At 43.6% G+C, this 20,244-nt stretch overlaps 1 protein-coding gene across 1 annotated transcript in view; it reads right to left on the bottom strand.

The window, feature by feature from the left end:
* Tmed10 (transmembrane p24 trafficking protein 10) overlaps positions 1-20,244 on the bottom strand; it is a 34,818-nt gene that overhangs the window by 11,560 nt on the left and 3,014 nt on the right. Inside the window, exons 2-3 of the mRNA XM_038337594.1 lie at positions 6,057-6,171; positions 561-634 (exon numbers count right to left, since the gene is read on the bottom strand). Coding sequence (XP_038193522.1) covers positions 561-634; positions 6,057-6,171 — 189 coding nt within the window. The remainder of the gene's footprint in view (positions 1-560; positions 635-6,056; positions 6,172-20,244) is intronic.

The following is a 20,244-nucleotide window of genomic DNA, read 5'->3' as shown; positions in this document are numbered from 1 at the left end:
AGCCAAGGGCTCAGGAGTCCCCAACCTAGCTGAGGAGCTAAAGACTGATACTGGATGGTAGGAGAGAGGGAGAGTCAATATTCTTTGGGAATGGGGCCACCGTTGGGTCGCTCATGCCCCACACCCATGTGCATATGGACAGCACTAACTAGGCTCAGCGGGCTAGAAAGAAGACATAAGCCAGATGTGGTGACACAAACCTTTAATCCCAGTACCTGGGAGGCAGAGACAGGCAGATCTCTGAGATGGAGGCAAGACTAGTCTACAGAGGGAGTTCTAGGACAGCCAAAGCTAATGCTAATGGCATGACTGAACTCTTTACCACAACAGCACAGCAGCTGTGCAGACAGACGCTTCAGTCCACTGCTATAATCACAGCGAGAATTACTGTTCAAGTCTGTTACTACAACCTTTTGTATCACTAGGCCCGTAGCTGGTTGTCACATGACTGCTGAGAAAACCACAACTTCTGGGCAAAGTGCAGCAGCCCATGGTCTGATTAGGTACAGAACCTCACAGCCCCAGCTGCTCCCTCTTCTGTCTGCTGGAGCAGTACATACCTCTTCATAATTTTTCGCCTCTACTCCATGCTTCATGTCTAGAATCACGAGTTGGTCAGGTATCCGCCCTGTTCCTAAGAAAGAAATCAAAAGACTCATTGTGCAGAATACTTAAAATTCCGGGAAATCACCCATCCACCCTCCCTCTCCCTAACCCCATCTTCTCAATAGAAGGAAACAGTCACAACTCTCTGCCACCCACAGCAGCAAAGGCCTGGCCTGGACTAAAAATCACCAACAATGCAGACAAGCTTCCATCTGTGCAGGGCGCTGGGGACCAAGCAGGACATGCTGCTGGCAAACATCCCCGAGCAGGACACAAGCGACTGTAACTGCTACAGAGGGCAGACTAGTCAAAGGAAACACAAGTCACAGCAGCATGAAACCGAGTGGGTGCCGCAGGAGTCAGCAAGGATGGGCACCATTTATACGCTCTGCCAAATTCTGAGAGATACTTCTAGGATTACAGGGTATACTAAATTTAGATTACTTAAAACAAACTTCAGCACTGAAAATATAGGCCTCATCTAATATTCCTCTTTGATTCAAGCATTTTGACAGAAGTAGGGCCTAGGCCTACTTTAACAGGCTAATAGAAAGTTTTAGGGACATCCCCATTAAGCCTCTGAGAGCTAGAAAAGCTCAAAAAAGAAAAAAAAAAGCCAAATTTAGGGGGCTGGAAAGATAGCTCAGCGGTTAAGAGCATTGCCTGCTCTTCCAAAGGACCCGAGTTTGATTCCCAGCAACCACATGGTAGCTCATCTGTAATGAGGTCTGGTGTCCTCTTCTATCAGGCACATATGCAAACAGAATATTGTATCCATAATAAATAAATAAATAAATAAATATTTTTTTAAAAGCCAAATTTTTTTTTTTTTGGTTTTTGTTTTGAGACAGGTTTCCCTGTAGTTTCTAGAGCCTGTCCTGGAACTAGCTCTTGTAGACCAGGCTGGCCTCGAACTCACAGAGATCCCGCCTGCCTCTGCCTCCCGAGTGCTGGGATTAAAGATGTGCGGCCACCACCCGCCCGGCAAAAAAGCCAAATTTATCATCTGAGTATAACCCTCAGGATGTTTCTTGGAAGGGAATGTCCATCTGGGATAACAGACCCAAGCAATGTAGCAATCACAGTAGAAAATTTGATTTAGCTGATATTAAGACACTAAGCAGGAGGTGCTGGAGAGATGGCTCAGAGGTTAAGAAGCATTGCCTGCTCTTCCAAAGGTCCTGAGTTCAATTCCCAGCAACCACATGGTGGCTTACAACCATCTGTAATAGGATCTGGTGCCCTCTTCTGGCCAGCGGGCATACACACAGACAGACTATTGTATACATAATAAATAAATATTTTTAAAAAGACACTAAGCAGGAGAAGGAAAAATACTCAAAACCCCAGAAAACTGTTCACAATTTCCTGGATTTCACCTAGTTATAGAATTAAAAAACTGCCACATGAAGCCAGGTAGTGGTGGCACACACTTTTAATCCCTGTACTTGGGAGGCAGAAGCAAGTGGCCAGCTTAGTGTACAGAGCAAGTTCCAGGACAGCTTACACAAAGAAAACCTGTCCGGGGGACGACGACAACAACAACAGAAGAAACACTCTTTGCATGAAACTAGAAACCTTAGACAATCTAGTGCCATTTAGAGCAATGGGTCTCTTGATGTCATTAGCCATAGAGAATGTTACTATATCCTTTGCTGCCTGGGAGACAGACATTTTCTGAAACTGGCTACAGTCAACTCAAACAGTACTGATGGAGTGCTCACTGGAGGCTAGAACTACACCAGTGAGACTATACTGCTGTGGGACAATGGTCTGTACCCTGTCACTTGTATTTTAAATAAACACTGATTGGCCAGTAGCCAGGCAGGAAGTAGAGGTGGGGCAACAGGAATTCTGGGAAGAGGGAAGTTTCAGTCTGCAGTCATCTCCCAGACACAGAGGAAGCCAGACACAGAGCAAGGAAGATGTAACTGCCTCGCCAAAAGGTACCAAGTCATGTGGCTAACACGACAAGAATTATGAATTAATCTAAGTTATAAGAGTTAATAAGAAGCCTGAGATACTAGGCCAATCAGTTTATAATTAATGCAGATCTCTGTGTGTTTATTTGGGACTAAATGGCTGTGGGACCTGATAGGACAGAAACCTCAGTCAATATTATACAAAGACTATACAAAGGTATAATCTCTTCCTTCAAATTATCTGATAACATAGGACAGACAGACACATGCACAAATTAAAAATTTTTTTTAAAGATTTATTTATTATGTATACAGTATTCTGCTTACATATCCTATAGGCCAACAGAGGGCACCAGATCTCATTACAGATGTTTATGAGCCACCATGCAGTTGCTGGGAATTGAACTCAGGACCTCTGGAAGAACAGTCAGTGCTCTTAACCTCTGAGCCACCTCTCCAGCCCTAAATTTTTTTTTTAAAAAATAAAGATATCTATATCTATATATCTATATAGATATATATATCTGTACCCAAGTTTTGCTCCAGCCCCACCCTCGGATGATTGCTAGCTGCTTAACAATGTCGGCCTAGAGCGCACTCTCCTCTCCTATTACCTTTGTTCCTCAGCTAGGATTATTGAGCTAAAGATCTGGATTTAAACTTTTTTTTTAAAAAAAATATTTATTTATTTATTATGTATACAATATTCTGTCTGTGTGTATGTCTGCAGGCCAGAAGAGGGCACCAGACCCCATTACAGATGGTTGTGAGCCACCATGTGGTTGCTGGGAATTGAACTCAGGACCTTTGGAAGAGAAGGCAGTTCTCTTAACCTCTGAGCCACTTCTCCAGCCCCTGGATTTAAACTTTTAAAATGTTTTGCATTTTAAGCACAGGTGGGGTCTGTGTGTGATGTGCAGATGTATGTGTATAGGCCAGAAGAGGGTGTCAGATCCTCTGGAGCTGGAGTTACAAGTGGTCCTCAACCACCCAACCCCACCCAACCTGGGTGCTAGGGACTGAACTCAGTTCCTCTGGAGAGTGACAAACATTTTCAACCAATAAGCATTTCCCTAGCACCCTCCCCACTTTAACACAGGGTCTCATGTAGCCCAGGCTAGTCTAGAACTCAGAACATTGTTACTAAGTCTGCCTGTGACCTTCTGATTCTCCTGTGTTCACTTCCCAAGTGCTGGGATTATAGACATAAATCAAACATGCATAGCTGAGTATGTTTAAAAGACAATAAAAAACAACCTTTGGACAGACTAGGAAGATGAGCTTGCAAGCAAAAGACCACACAGGTGAGATGAAGGGCGGAATGAGAGATGCCGTGCAGACATGAGATCTGAGTTTAGCCCCCAGAACCACGTAAGATCCAGGCGGTAATGCATGTCTGTAGTGCCAGTGCTCCTATGGCATGAGACTGAAGGCCAAGACAAGAGATTCTTAGAAGCTCCCAAGTTACTACTAGCCTGCTCTACTCAGGCGAGGACCAAGATCTGCAAAAAGGCTGTCCTCTGACCACATATGTGCTTTGGTATGCAAGTGCCTGTACTCACACATACAAACACTCAGAGGCGTGCATGTACACACACAGCACACACACACAAACATACACCATACACACATACCAAAAAATTTTTTTAAAGACATAAAAAAAAAACCCCAAACTCAAAACAAACTAAAACAACCATGGGTGCTCTCTGATTAAACCTACACGTTTACAGTCAAGGCAGCTTCTCTGCCCAAACTCCACCTGTACTCCTGGGAACAATGTCCACAGATGGGGTACAGATTTGCTTTCTGTCCTCCTTTAGAAGGATAAGGGGCGGGCAGAATTGATGGGTCAATAGTTAAATGCTGCTCTTGCACAGGACCTAGGTTTGGTTCCCAGCACCCACATGGTATTTTACAACCATCCTTAACTCAAAATTCCAGACCTCTTCTGACCTTCTCATGCAACGGGTCTGCTTGTGGTACACATACACAAAAAATAAAATCTATAAACAAACAACCCAAGAGGGTAATGTCCTGGTTAGTGTTTTGTCAACTTGACACAGTCACAATTCATTTGGGAAGAGAAACCTCAGCTGAGAAAATGCCTTCATCAGATTGTCTGTGGGGCATTTTCTTGATTAAAGACTGATGTGGGAGGGTGCACTGTGGATGATACCACCCCTGGGCTAGATGTATAAGAAAGCAGACTGCACAGGTCACGGAGAGCAAGCCAGTGAGCAGTGTTCCTTCATGGCCTCTGCATCAGCTCCTGCCCTGACTTCCCTTCATGATGTACCGTAAGCTGTGAATGAAATAAACTCTTTCCTCCTTGGGTGATTTTGGCTAGCATTTTATCAGAGCAGGAGAAAGCCAACTAAGTTAGGAGATTATAGCTCAGTGGTAGAGAGCTTGCCTTTGACATCCAAGGCCCTGAGTTCCACTCCTAACATTGGGGGAGAGGGCAGGGTTGGTGGTATACACTTGTCATGCCAGCACTCAGGAATCAAAGGCAGAAGACCACTGGGAGTTCAAGACCAGCCTGGGCCACACGGTGAAGTAAACTTAGATAGGTCTCAGTTTTGCTTGTCTAAGTGATCCCCTCCTTCTTGGTCTAGGAATGCATTTCTGTTGACACAGCAAATGCAATCTCCACTATGGCAAAATAAAAAAATAAAAAAATCCCACCTTTTCTCTCCTGTCTTTTTTGAAATTATATATATATTGCGACAGGCAGGTTTCTTTGTAGCTTTGGAGCCTGTCCTGGTACTCACTCTGCAGACCTGGCACTCACTCTGTAGACCAGGCAGGCCTCGAACTCACAGAGATCCGCCTATCTCTGCCTTTCAAGTGCTGGGATTAAAGGAGTGCACCACTACCATCCAATGTTTTGTTTTGTTTGTTTTTTTTAATATTTTTAAAGATGCTCTTACACTGTAACCAGGATAGCCCTCAAACTCACAGCAATCCTTTGGCCTCAGTTTCCTGAGTGCTGGGATTGTAGGTGTAAGTTACTATACCTGGTTCTTGTTCTCTGTCTACCAAAGTCTTTCATTTCTGTGTGCCATAGCATACAGCATTAGCATTTTCCAAATCTAGTTAAAACCACAAAACCATGGGTCTTTGGCTGATCTGAGCATAAACTATACAATTTCTTATTAGAATAGTTATTGTTTCTTTTGAAAGATAGATCTCTCTCACTCTCTCTGCATTTGCCTGGCAAACAGATAATCTATTTTTTTTTCCCTTTTCCAGATTTTGGTACAGAAGATTTAGGCTCAAAGCAAAACTAAGTGGAAAATCATTGAGTCCTCTCCAGCTCCAGAGGAGCTCACCACTACACAGGCCAGCCTCCCCCAGCACCAGCATCTGCTACGGAGCCATCTGTAGACGATGAACCCACACTAAGGCTAAAGGCTCTGCGTCAGAATGAACAAGAACCAAATGAAGCCGGAAGTCAAATGCTCACTATAGCAGGTAGCTCTGCAGAGCGGGAGAGGAGGCTTAATGCAGGGAAGACATTGTGATCACCTACCTTTGCTCTCAAACACACTTCAAACATGTCATAATCTTCCGTGGTAAAGGCAAACTTCCCCTTAGTTGCATCCTCTTTGGCATACAGAATATGGCCGGCAGAATCTGTGATCTAAGAAGAAAGAAAAAACAGTTACTTGGCAAAGAACTCTGAGGAAGGGTAATTACAGAAACTGGGGAGACAGAGATAATATGAAAAGAGCCAGGAACTGGGAATGTTGCTCAGCCAAAGACGGCATGCACAAAGGCCTCAGCACCACATAAAAACCGAGTGTGGCAGTGCACACCAGCAATCCCAATATTGTCCAAGTATTGGGAGGAGAGTCAGAAGTTCAAGGTCATCCTCAACTACACAGAGAATGAATATCAAGACTTGTTTAAAATTTCAAAATTACTTCAGATCTGCAATAATAAATGAGATCGATTCAGTAGGAAATATCAAATTTTAGCTTAAAAAAAAAGAGGGACATCCCTCTCTCTCACACACACACAGTCTGTCTGTCCCTCTCTCTCTCTCTCTCTTTCTCTCTCTCTCTCTCTCTCTCTCTCCCTCTCTCTCTCTCTCTTTCTCTCTCTCTTTCTCTCTCACACACACACACAAATAAAAAATGAATCTTAGAAATAGAGGATAAGCCTAACTTTCTCTTCACAAAGACTTCTTTGTCATTCACAAATGACTTGTTTATTCGAGGGTCACACCAGTCCTCCCCATTTGTAACTGCTCCATGATCGAAGGGTCATCTATAAGAACAGATGAAGGGCATACCTTGGTAAGTGGCCACACTGTAAAACAAAGGGATTGATTTTAAGTGAGATCCCAGGCTAAAGCAAATAACCACTCATCACTTAAAAGAGGAAGCTATTTTGCAATGTGAAAGTGGCTTCCTTACATTAAACTTAATATGCTAATGTCATTTGTTAAAATGGAATTCTTTGATAGATGAAAAAAATTGCCTTAAGATAAAGTCTTCCCACATAGCTCTGGAACTCACTATATGATGGAGGAGTGTCTATGTGTTACTTTCATTATTAATAAAGATACTGCCTTGGACCTTTAAGAGAACAGAAAATTAGGTAGGCGGAGTAGAGGACAGAACAGAATGCTTGGGTAGCAGGCAGTGGGGAGATGCTTCAGGCAGTCACCATATGCAGTCACCAAGCTTCTCCTCTCTGAGATGGACGCAGGTTAAGATCTCTCCTGGTAAGCCACCCCTTGTGGTGCTATATAAATTACTAAATATGGGTTAAAGCAAGATATGAGAATCAACCAATAAGAAGCTACAGATAACGGGCCAGGGGGCAGGCAGTGTTTAAAAGAATACAGTTTCCGTGTAATTATTTTGGGTAAAGCTAGCCGGGTGGTGGGACGTGAACCCCGCTGCTCCTTTCTACAACTATATAAATGAGGCAGGCCTTGAACTCACAGAGATATGCCAATCTCAGTGTGCTGAAATTAAAGTCATGTACCACCATGCCCAGTCTAGAAGTGAAATTTTAAAAGTAAAATCAAGTAGCACACATTCAGATCTTTCTGTTGTTGTTTTTTTTTTTTTTTTTTTTTTTCTTCAAAACAGGGTTTCTCTGTAGCTTTGGAGCCTGTCCTGAAAACTAGCTCTTGTAGACTAGGCTGGCCTCAAACTCACAGCAATCCACCTGCCTCTGCCTCCTGAGTGCGCCACCATTGCCCGGCCCTCTTTGTTGTTTAAGACAGGGTTCACGCAGCAGGGCTGTCCCTGAATTTGTTATGTAGCAGATAATAACTTGCAACGTCCTTCTGCCTCTTCACCCAAGGGAGCACTGAGATTACAAGCATTTCACTATTAATATACAGCCTATTTATGCATGTGCACATATAAGCACTCATGCCACCTAGTTACTAATGTGTTTAGTATGTTGTAAAAGTTTAATATAAAACCCTGGGCCGGGCAGTGGTGGCGCACGCCTTTAATCCCAGCACTCGGGAGGCAGAGGCAGGCGGATCTCTGTGAGTTTGAGGCCAGCCTGGCCTACAAGAGCTAGTTCCAGGACAGGCTCTAAAAAAGCTGCAGAGAAACCCTGTCTCGAAAAACAAAAAAACAAAAACAAAAAAAAACCAAAAAAACAAAACAAAAAAACAAAAAAAACAAAACAAACAAACAAAAAAAAAACCCTGGCTATACAGATCAGGGAGGTCTTGAACTCACAAAGATCCACCTGCTTCTGCCTCCAGAGTACTGGGATTAAAGGTGTGTGCTACCACACCTGGCCTAACATATTCTTTATATTCGTAAAATGGAGAAATTAAAACACCTTAATTATTTAGCCAGGTGTAGTGGCGCACACCTTCAATCCCAGCACTGGAAGAGGCAGGCAGATCTCTCTATGTTCAAGATTAGCCTGGACTGCATAGTGAGTTATAGGTTAGCCAGGACTGTAGAGAGAGCCTGTCTCAAAAACAAGACAATGGGTGTTTTGCCTACATATATGTCCGTGTACCATGTGCATGCCTGGTGCCTACAGGAGACAGAAGACAGTGTCAGATCCCTGGAACTGGAGTTACAGACATATGTGAACTGCCACCTTGGTGCTGGGAATTAACCTAGAACCTATGGAAGAGCAACAAGTCTTCTTAATGGCTGAGATGACTCTCCTGCCCCAACCATCTTATTTCTTAAACAGTTGGTATTTTACCATAAGGAAAAGCATAGCAAATCCACACCTGACGTACACAATCAACCTATCCAACAACCACCATTCTTCTCTACTGAAGAACACCAGGTCTTCTCAGGGCCTTTCCCATAGCAGCCCTAACAGTCCCTCCTAGGGGCTGCAGAGACTGCAAACTTCCAGATACTATGCTCCGAGAGGCTGCTGCTGAAGCTCCAACATGGCTCTGAGACAAGAGGGAATGTATACAATGACTGAAAATGCGTGCATAAGTATTTACATATCAAATACACAAGACAGAGATATTTTATTTGGTTTTACAATACATGGAGGTAGAAGCACTTTTCATTTTGTTTTGTTGTTGTTTTGAGACAGTATCTCCCCATTATGTGGTCTTGGCCATCCTGGAACTCACTATGTAGACCAGGGTGGGGTCAAACTCACAGGCGTGTATTACCATGTACCACAGGCTAAGTAGAAGTACATTTTAAAAGTAGTTAATTCTGAATGGTAGAACTTCCTCTTTACACACACACACACACACACACACACACCACACACACAGAATCAGCCTCTCTGTTTTGTTACATTCTACTTATTTTGATGAGAGGCAGGGGGCCATACTACACATGTGGAAGTAAGAGGGCAATGTAAGAAAGTTGCTGTCTCCTTTTACCACGGGGGTTCTGAGAATTGAACTCTAATCAGCCTTTTTTACTGACTCTTCTATTTTCTTAATTTTCTACAAAGGCATATGTTACTTAGCATAAAAATAGTTATTGCATTTTGGAAAAAATAATAACTAAAGAAAGTTAACTTATTAGACAAATTTGAAAGGATGTGTTAATAAAATTTCCAAATTCTCTAATAACACTGGTTAATATTAGTTCAGGGTTTAGGCCATTCACATCATCCATTAACTTGGGAAATATTTCAGATACTGAGATCTGTGGTCCCTGGGTAAGTAAGGGAAAGGTTATTAACTATTTACTTTTTGCTGTTTTGGCTTTGTTTTACATTTCCTTTATGATTAATAATGACAGACAGCTGTGCAGTGGTGGCACACACCTTTAATCCAGCACTTGGGAGGCACAGGGAGGCGGATCTCTGTGAGTTCAAGGCCAGCCTGGTCTACAGAGCTAATTCCAGAACAGGCACCAAAGCTACAGAGAAACCCTGTCTCAAAAAACTAAAAATAAATAAATAAATAGTTAAAAAAAATGATGGTATCTGTTCTTTCTGTGTATCTGTTGGTATGAAGCGGTAAAATAATCTAATTAACTTGGTTTATCAAAGCATCAACATTGTAAATACTACCAAAAATAAAGCTGAAAACAAGACACAAAAGAGGACAGACGGAATGCAATGCAAGGAACCACTGCTACATGCACACAGGAATGTGGAGTGCCATGTGGACTTGGGAGAATAAGCTGAAACTTGACAGGCGAACATCAACCAAGGAAAGCCGAGAGGTAAAGGGCTTCTGGCAGCTGTCAGTCCTCCCAAACAGTGCACAGCACTGTTCATCCGCATTCATTCACACCTGGAGGATGAGCAAGCAGCCACAGGGGTCATGAGCTCAGCTAAGGAACACTGGGCCCTGAAGAGTCATTAAAGCCTCTGTTCATTGGGATACTAGCAAGCAAACTTCTTGATAATCCTGACTATACACATATTATAAGGCAAAAAGGTCTGGAAACTAATCAAATCCCAAACTAATGTAGCGAGTATGCTGCCCCACTTCCTCTCTCCAGAACCAGACACTTTCCTACTGCCAGCCTCCCAAAAGCACACTGCAAAGTTCAAAAATGCAGATTAAGAGATGGCGCAGGGGTTTAGAGCACTAGCTGCTTTTGCAGAGGACCTGGGTTTGATTCCCAGCATCCAAATGTGAGCCCACAACCATCTATAACTCTAGTTCCAGAGGCTACGACACACTTTTCTGACCTCCTCTCAGTTACAGGGCACACATGTGATACAGCATACATACATGCACGCAAAATATTCATACATCTAAAATTAAGTCTTAAAAAAATTAAAAAGGCAGACTGTAGGAACAAAGTGATGTGAAAACCCCCTTTGGTTAATCTCCTATGAACGGCCCTCAGACAACATAGAACTTTTCTAGAGTGAATCTGGGCAAAGAGATTCCCATTATGGCTTTTGCTACTAGTCTAATTCTGAAACGGAGCGGAGCTGCTAAGATGTGTGAAGTCGAAAGGGAACCAGTAGAGGACAAAGGGAGAAAGGAAGAGCAAGCTTACAGCAGCGAACAACCAGAGATTTCATCTTCTCCACACTCAGGCAAGGGAAGGGACCAGGTCACCCGCCTAGACAAACAGCTTCAATTGAACAGCATTTATAAGATCTGGCACAAACTTGCCCAACCACCTCATTTTCCTAGAAGAGAGCTCATGATCACTTTTTCTCCGAAAATATTAAAAGTGTTCTTCAATAATTTTTTAAATTTAATGAAAGGAGCCTTTCCAGATTATAAAAGTACTTAAATGCAGGTCATAAAACTCTTAGCAAAGCATCGGTAACAATGCTGCATTGGAGTGATCTGCAACACAAATCCAGAACTCAGCTCACCTGTGTTCCTTTAAGGACTCTACAACAAGCCATATCTCCAGCTGGTACTTATAAATGTCCCCCTCTATACTGCGCTGAGAAATTACAGTCATGGAAGAACTACTTGCTCTGTATGCTCCATGGCATCTGAAAAACCATTAGAGGTTAAATTCATTTGAGGGCAAAGATTCAACCTGCATTACTAGAGGGCTGAATGAAGGACCCTTTTTTTTTTAAAATTTTATGTATGTATTTTGCCTGCATGTTTGTATGTGTAACACACATGTATCTAGAGGTCAAAAGATAAAGAGGCATTATATACTCTTGAAACTGGAGTTACAGATGGTTGTGAGGTACCATGAGGCTGCTGGGAATGAGCCCAGGTCCTCCACACGACTGCTGAGCCATCTCTGCAGCTCTACCCTATAGAGGACTCCGTTTACAGAAAGTACTAGAAACCAGAATTGTTAAACCACAGCCTTTTCCTTCAAAGGAAACAAATGGCACCTGTTCACCTGGAAGGCGGGGGGTGGATTTTGTCTAATAACCTGGTGAATCTTTTGCTATTCTATAGTGCCAGCCTTCAACTGAATCCCCCCCAAATCCTGAGCAATCCTCAGTCAATAGAACACATCTTTATGCTTATTACAAACCCTTGCTCTGAACACTGTTTAATCAATCAATAAAGTTCACGTCTCTGGTTAAGGTCATAGGTGCTTGGCTGAAGAGATGTAGCCTGAAGTTCTGCTGTGATAACTGCCATGTGGAAGCCTTTCCCAAGTTTTACTGTATTTAAATGTGTAAGAAAAATAAACCTGAGGTCAGACTCTGGAAGCATTTGACCCAGCAACAGCTAAGCTGTTGGCTGACCAGAGTTTCATTTTTTACCTCACAAGGATCGTTTATTCCCTAGCAGCTGTGAGATGTGCAGGGACCCCCCACACCAACCCCAACCCACTGCCTTTCATCAGCATGAAACTCGCCTTCCAGAAACAATCTGTAACAATGCTTAGTGCTCCCTTGTCCTTACACTTAAGGTTAGCCCAACCATGTTAGAGTAGTAACTGGGTACTTAGAATCCAAGCAATTGAGCTTTCAGACTGGACTAACGCATGTAAACTGCTGGGCATTCTAATCCTTCATCTTACTATTCTCCTAAAAGCCAGTGAACTTTCTATCAGTGCAAATAACTGCGTCATTTAACAGCAAAGCTATTAATCTTGCAAAGAAAAAAAAATCACATCCCTTAACCCCAAACATCATCATGGAAACCAGCAGGTGCTTAAAATGAAAGAATAGGAAAACTGGGCCAAACTCAGTAATTAATCAGAGCCCATAGTCTATGGGCTGAATGATGAATTAATTTATTTATTGGTTTTTCCAGGTAGGGCTTTTTGCCTTGTAGCACTGGGAAGCCTGTAATTCCTGCCTCAGTTCCCTGAGTGCTAGGAATGCGTCTAAGCAAATGATGTTGCCTTTTGTTTTGTTTGTTGTTGCTTTGGCTTTCGGCCCCGGCTGTCCTGAAACTCCCTCCATAGACCAGATTGGCCTTGAATTTAGAAATCTGCCTACCTCTGCCTCCCTATGCCGGGATTAAAGGTTGTTCACCACTAACCCAGGCACAAATGATGTTTTTAACTTTCCTTTAATTACAAATTTTTATTCCAGCTGGGCTGGAAACTCAGCTGTGGGATTGTCCTCCTGAAACTCTGCCGCCCCAGTGATGGGATTATAGTCACAAGTCACCATGCACTACCATGCCAGGCTAAACAACAACAAAATACTCAGAATAATTACCGTAGACTTCTCTGATTAAACAAAGGTAATATTAAGTTCTAAAATTTGGGTCCATAATATGACATCATGGAATAGGAAAGTAATAAAATTTTGTTTCTAGGTAACAGTTTCTAATGAAAAGCAAACCAAAATTCACAACTTGAAAAGAGGGGAAAAGGTGTTAATTGCATAAGCAGAAGAGTTGGTGTCAAGACTATGCGAATACTCACACCGAAACTAAGTGAGATAATGGGTCACTGAGGAAATAAACTCATCTAGAATCCTCTCTTCTTGGATTAGTCTAAGCAGTGGCTCGGAGCAGGTTCTTGAGCTGGTCCTGGGGCCTGCCTGCTGACCAGTTCCATCACTGAACGTTCACGATAACAAACCCCTTCCTGAATGGAGAGGAGCTGTAACTGGCCCAGGTCGATAAAGCACATAGGAATACAACAGAACAGTGCACCTGGAGGAAGTACAGCAGGCGTCTCAAGAGCCTGGTGTCTGTACGATACATCTGACCTCGAGTCTGCTTGAAATTGAGAGTAAAAGGCTGGAAGCAAAGCAAGCTGAGTTGTCTACAATAAGTTCAGTGATGAAAGCCCACCAACTTAGCTCAGGGACGATTTTCCTGGAACTGAAGACGAACAAGTTATCAGGAAGGTCCCTGCCATTTCCAACCACAGCGTCTAAAGACACAAACTGTGAGTTCAGCTCTTTGTGACTGACCCTCTCTCTGTAGCAATGGCCTGATCTCATATAGGACCCAGAGGAACCTGAATGTTCCCAAGCACTTGGCCCCTTCCCATGACTCCCTTCTCCATCCCAGCCCACTCCTGCTGCTCACAGAACACCAGCTTTGCTCCAAAATTGCAAGGACGAGACTATTCAGCCACCTGTTGCTACAATTGTTGGAGGGCATCAGACAAAAAACAAAAAAGTTATTAACAATGCTATCTATTTTAACAACAGACAATCCAATAAACAAAAACAGGGCTTCCTGGAGAAATGGGGACCCTGGACTCTAGGACCAATTAGAAAATATACACAATCATAATATCTTATAGTGCCAGAAAGCGAGGAAGCCCTCAAAAACAAACCCCAAGGATGGGAGTACGTGGAAAAGACAAACCACTCTGAACAGCCAAGCTGGAAACAACTGGGTCACCGAACACAGTGGAAATGGACTGTAATTTGAAGTATACAATAGCCATGAATCCATACAGTAACACACAAACAACTGAGGGAGAAGAGATGAGTCTCTTTCAGAAGACTGACACCACACCTTTAAGGAAGTCAATCCAACTCCCCTCTCCTAAAGTGTGGGCTGGCTGCACTAAATGAATTCATCCCAAAGAGCACAGCAGAGAGAATAGCTACTGTGCAGAAGCCTGACAAACACCAACTCGGCCAGATGATCTGTGACAGTCATGTTGATATGTAATAAGAATGACATTTGACCTCTGTAGTCCCCAGCCCCCACCCACACACACACCCAGCTGTATCATGAGAAAGTCATCAGACAGAAGAGCCATCCTAGGGGCTGGTAAGGGGGGGCCAGCAGTTAACGAGCAGCACTGGCTGCTCTTCCAGAGGACCCAGGTTTGATTCTCAGCACCCACATAGTGGCTAACAACCATCTCTTAACTCCAGTTCCAGGGATCCAACACCCTCTTCTGGTCTTGGTAGGGCAAACAGGCTCGCACATGATGCACAGATATACATACAAGCAACACTTGTATACATAAAATAATCATACATTTTTTTATTGTTCCCCTCCTTTGAGGTTTGTTTTTTCCAAGGCACGGTTCTAATTCTAACTGTCCTGAACTCACTTTGTGCACCAGGCTGGTCTTGAACTCAAAGAGATCCACCTGCTTCTGCCTCCAAGCGCTCTAAATTTTTTAAAATAAATTTGGTAGAAATGTCAGCTGTAAGTCCCTTCAAGTTGGCCCCTATCTACACTCTTGTCTCCTTAGGTTACGGTCAGTCTGATAGAACACTGAGTAAATGACTTTAAGGACAACTACCAACCCTGTACTTCCTGCCTAGAAGCCCAGTACAGAATAAAAAATTTTGTCTTCTCGACAAGACCCCTCCTTTCTTTCTCTGAGAGACAATACAGGGTGTTAGTTAAGATGGAAGATTCTGGGCTGGAGAGATGGCTCACCTGTTAGAGCACCTGTCGCTCTTGCAGAGTAACCAGTCCAGTCCCAACACCCACATGATGGTGGACAAGCATCAGTACTCCAGTCTCAGGGGAGCCAAGCTCTTCTGGCTTCCTTGAACCAGACATAAATGTGGCACACAGACATACATGCAAGCAGAATACCCACACATGTAAAATAAAATAATTAAAAAAGAAAAAGCGCTGGGTGGTGGTGGTGCACGCCTTTAATCCCAGCACTCGGGAGGCAGAGGCAGGCAGATCTCTGTGAGTTCGAGGCCAGCCTGGGCTACAAGAACTAGTTCCAGGATAGGCTCTAAAACTACAGCAAAACCCTGTCTCAAAAACCAAAACAAAAATTTTAAAAAATTAAATAAAATTTTTTAAAAAAGCTGGGAGGTCTGAGCTGGGCAATGATAGACACGCAACAATCTCAGCAGCACTTGGGCAGAGGCACAGGTCAGAAAGGAGGTAACAGGGTTCAAGACCAGCCTGAAATGTGGTGAGGAGGGGCCGGTCCTCAAATCAACAAACAAAAACAGAGAAGAAAGTACAGAAGGGTTCTGGAGTCTGACTCTTGGCCACATCACTTACTGCTGTAAAGCCTCTGACACGGTGTGCTTTACCTCACTGCAGAGGGCCGAGGCCTGGAACAGTGCCTGTCATGCAAGCACTCAGTGGAGTGTTACTGTCGGAAGGGCTCGCAGTACTTCTCACAACTGTCTGTCAGTCCTAACTAAGAACTCCCTAAGTCCTCAGGTTATCCCCATCTCCCGCCAAACTACTCAGCAATGGCATAGCACTATGCTGTGTTAGCAAAACCCAGAACAGCCTGGGCCCAGACGGTCCACTACATGGAAACAGAGAACAAGAGGCGCTATCGTCAAGGAAACAGTGGGAACTTTGAAAACTGGACGGTCCAAAGGGCCTGGCAAAGCAGCACTCCATCCTTTCAGAAGACAGCAAGGGAGAATAAACGTACTGGTTAGTGTTTTTGCCACAGTGACACAACTAGAATCATTTAAGAAGTGAACCTCAGCCGGCAGTGGTGGCGACACACATCTTTAATCCCAGCACTTGAGAGGTAGAGACAGGCGGATCTCTGTTGAGTTTGGGGGCGAGCCTGGTCTAACAAGAGCTAGTTCCAGGACAGGTTTCAAAGCTACAGAGAAACCCGGTCTCCAAAAACCAAAACCAAACCAAAACAAAACAAAAAAACAAAACAACAAAAGAAAAGGAACCTCAGTTGAGAAAACGCACCCACCAGATTGACTGTAGGCAAGCCTATGGGGCATTTTCTTGATTAATGATTGATGTGGCAGAGCCCAACTCACTGGGGGCAGTGCCACTTCTGGGCAGGTAGTCCTGAATAATATAAGAAAACAAATTGAGCCAGGTGGCGGAGGTGCGTGCCTTTAATGCCAGCACTCGGGAGGCAGAGACAGGTGGATTCTCTAAATTCGAGGCCAGCCTGGTCTACAATAGACTAGTTCCAGGACAGGCTTCAAAGCTACAGAAAACCCTGTCTCGAAAAACAAAACAAAAACAAAAACAACAACCCCCCCCTCCCCCAAAAAGAAAGAAAGGAAGAAAGAAGGAAAGAAAAAGAAAACAAATTGGAGCAAGCCTCAAGTAGTATGGCACTAAGCCCCCATTCCACCATGGCCCTGTTTCAGTTTCTTGCCTCCAGGTTCCTGCCCTGACTTCCTGGACAACACACTATAGCTCAAGTTGCTTTTGGTCATGGTGTTTTATCACAGCAATAGAAACCCAACCAACACAGTAAGGAACCAGGTTTAACTCTGGTAGCTATCCGGAATGTGGTTTATAATCTGATAAGGAGTAAACTACAAGATAATTCAACAGGAAGCCAGGTCCTGCTGCTCATGCCTGTAATCCCAGCACTTGTGAGGCAGAGATGGGGGCTCAACTTTTGAGACCAAAATCTTCGTGAGTACCAGGCCTTCCAGGTAAGATCCTATCCCAAAAAAACCCACGAGGAATTCTAGTCAAGGAAAAGAATGATACAGATTTCAAAAGGCTGCGGCTGGCAAGATGGTTCAGCCAATAGGGTGCTTGATCCCAGCCTGGTAATCTGAAGCCAGTGCCGGGAACCCACACCAACCAACTCCTGCAGGTTGCCCTCTGACTTCCACATGCTCATATGGGATTCTTACATGTGTACACACACGCGCTCACACACACACACACACACACACACACACACACACACACACAGAGTACAGAGCCAGGGGTAGTAATTCATACCTATAATTCCAACATCTGGGAAACAGAGAGGAAGAACAGAAGAGTTATCCTCAGCTACATAGCAAATCTGAGCCTAGCCTAGGCTATATGAGACCATGTCTTAAGATGGGGGAAAAAAAAAGACAGACTACCTCAGAGCAGGGGTTAGGTAATGTGAGTATTCTAGAAACTCTGAGTTCAACTTCCTGCACAAAGAAATACGCAAACCACAAGTGTATCTCGAAAATGAAGACAATGAACAGAATTTACTGATTTTTCTTTCTTTTTTTTTTTGTAAGATTTATTTTTAATTACATCTGTCTATGTGGAAGCGCAGGTAGCCCTGGAGCTGGAGTCATAGGTGGCTGTAAACCACCCAGTGGGATGCTAGAAACCAAACTCAAGTCCTCTGCAAGAACAGTACCTGTTAATTCATACCCCTACCTACCCTGAATTCCCAGTCAAGAGCAAATACAATCTATCGCCTGTGTTTCTGGAAGTCAGAAGAACACACAGATTATACTGAGAACAAAGTCAAACCGAAACAGCAAGCAGCACTCAGCTCTAAATTCCTTCAGGTGTCCCACCCAACTCAGTGATGACACAGCACCACACGCCCATGGTGTTTAAGCTAAAATATGATCAGGGAAGGGGCTTTCTGTACAGCTGAGAATCAGAAGTGGAAAACTTCCAAGCACTGGTGGGCTAACAGGCAGATGCTGCTCTCTTCCTGCTTCTGTCAGCATTTGCTACATTAACTTAACACAGGCAACAGTCAAGCTTGACTACTGGGGGTGGACACAGGGAAGAAGAGGAAAAAGAGGAAGGGGGGCAGTGAGAATGAAAGGCCAGTCGCTGCCCCAACACCACCACTGCGGGGGTGAAGCCAGATCAAATGTTTTTGTTCATACTGTTCCAGAGTTATTTACGGTAAAAACCTCCAGCATGACCCTTTTAGGCACAAACAAAGCCTTGTTCTCTTTTAACAAGTAGTCTCTTGATTTCCCACACATTATGTTGAACAATGAAGTTGGGGCGCAGGATACAGCAGATGACATCAGCCTCCCTCAAGTCTGAGGCTTGTTTGCGGGCCCAAATTCTGGTCTGTGGCCAGCCGGATGCTTTCACAGAGGCCCTACTGTCTGTGCTGCCGGGCAGATAGGAATATGGAGGCATCAAACACCAGCCATCAACTGGCAAACCAAGGTCACTGCACCCCTCAAGGTCACCTTTATAATCTGTTCCTCTTCCTAAAAACTAGATTGTCTTTATAAGTTATCATTGACTTCAAAATCTAAGCAGTCCCCTTTCTAGAGCAGTCTGGAGGAGGCAAAGCTGTAGACAACTGGTCACTGAGTAAGAAACACCATCCTTTAACTTTTATGAAGAAGGAAATGGGTCAGGGCTTAAGAAAGAGCTAGAAGATTTGTATACAATACAAGAAGAAACTCAACTGTAATGCAATGTACCAACTGGCCTTCTGTAGCAAACCATCTAGTTACTGGTCTGGTTTTAATCCACTGATACCAGTATCATTAAATATCAATTTAAGAGGGCCATATTTTCACTAAAAGAAAAAGGTGAGCCCAAGCAAGGATTCACATAATAGTTACTGATAAAAGAAAAGCTTCTTTTGAGAAATAAGCAACAGGTTTTTGATTGTTTTCCTCTACAACACAGAAATGTTCTCAGTACAGACACCAGAAATATAATCATTCTCTTAAAAACCCTAGCAACTGTATTACACAGAACGTCTCTTCACACTGTCCAGCATGGCACTCACATCTGCGGTCCCTCCACTCAGGACCATTGGCTCCTACAACTACAACAGGCTTTATTAGGACCCAAGTTAACAGAGTAACGTCTATACTAACTGTGGATGATGAGGGGTACTTCCAACTTCACAAAGTCTTTCTAATCTATGACTAAGGACGGTTTAGCTTCATTCCGTGCAATGAGTGGGAAAGAGAGTGAGTGATAAGGTAGACAATTGGAAATCTGCAACACAAGGTGTGTCTGAAACAGCTTGTTTTGCGTTTTTTGTTTGTTTGTTTTCGGTTTTTCGAGACAGGGTTTCTCAGTAGCTTTGGAGGCTGTCTTAGAACTTGCTCTGTAGACCGAGCTGGCCTCAAACTCACAAAGATCTATCTACCTGTCTCTGCCTCCCAAGTCCTCATGGTGGGTGGAGACAATCAACCATCCCCATACCGCACCAGCTACCAAGTACCCACATCAAAAAGATAGAATGGAATCTGATTCCATATTTATATACCTTACTCCTTTGTAAGAAACAATGGCAGAGCTGTCGGAGTGGGTGCTGGGAACCTGAGGTCCTCTACAAGAATAGTACTTGTTCTTAACTGCTAAGCCACCTCTCTGACCCCAACAAATTAATTTTAAATAGGTCTTTTTCAAACAAGTGGGAAATTTTAAAATTGTCATTGTAATTTATTGTGTGTGCACATTTTGTACATGTGCACAGGGAGAAGTTAGAGGACAGCTTTCGGGAGTTGACTGTCCCCACCCACCACGTGCATCCCAGGGGCTGAATTTAGGCGTAGTGACAAGAGCCTTTACCTATGGAAATCTTAGTATATGATGGGTATTACATGACATCAAGGAATCATTATGGGATTTTAATGTGTTTAGTTTTGAGAAAGGGGTCTGAATCTGTTAAACCATACAGGTCTTGAACTCACAGGCTCAAGGGATCGTCTCACTTCAGCCTTGTCTTCACTATGTTGCTCAGACTGGTTCCAAATTCCTGGGGCTCAACTAATC

This window comes from Arvicola amphibius, chromosome 7 (genome assembly GCF_903992535.2).
Source record: "Arvicola amphibius chromosome 7, mArvAmp1.2, whole genome shotgun sequence".
In the NCBI taxonomy this organism is placed as follows: Eukaryota; Metazoa; Chordata; class Mammalia; order Rodentia; family Cricetidae; genus Arvicola; species Arvicola amphibius.
Note: the sequence above shows the minus strand (reverse complement) of the source record. Positions and strands in the feature narration are given on the sequence as shown.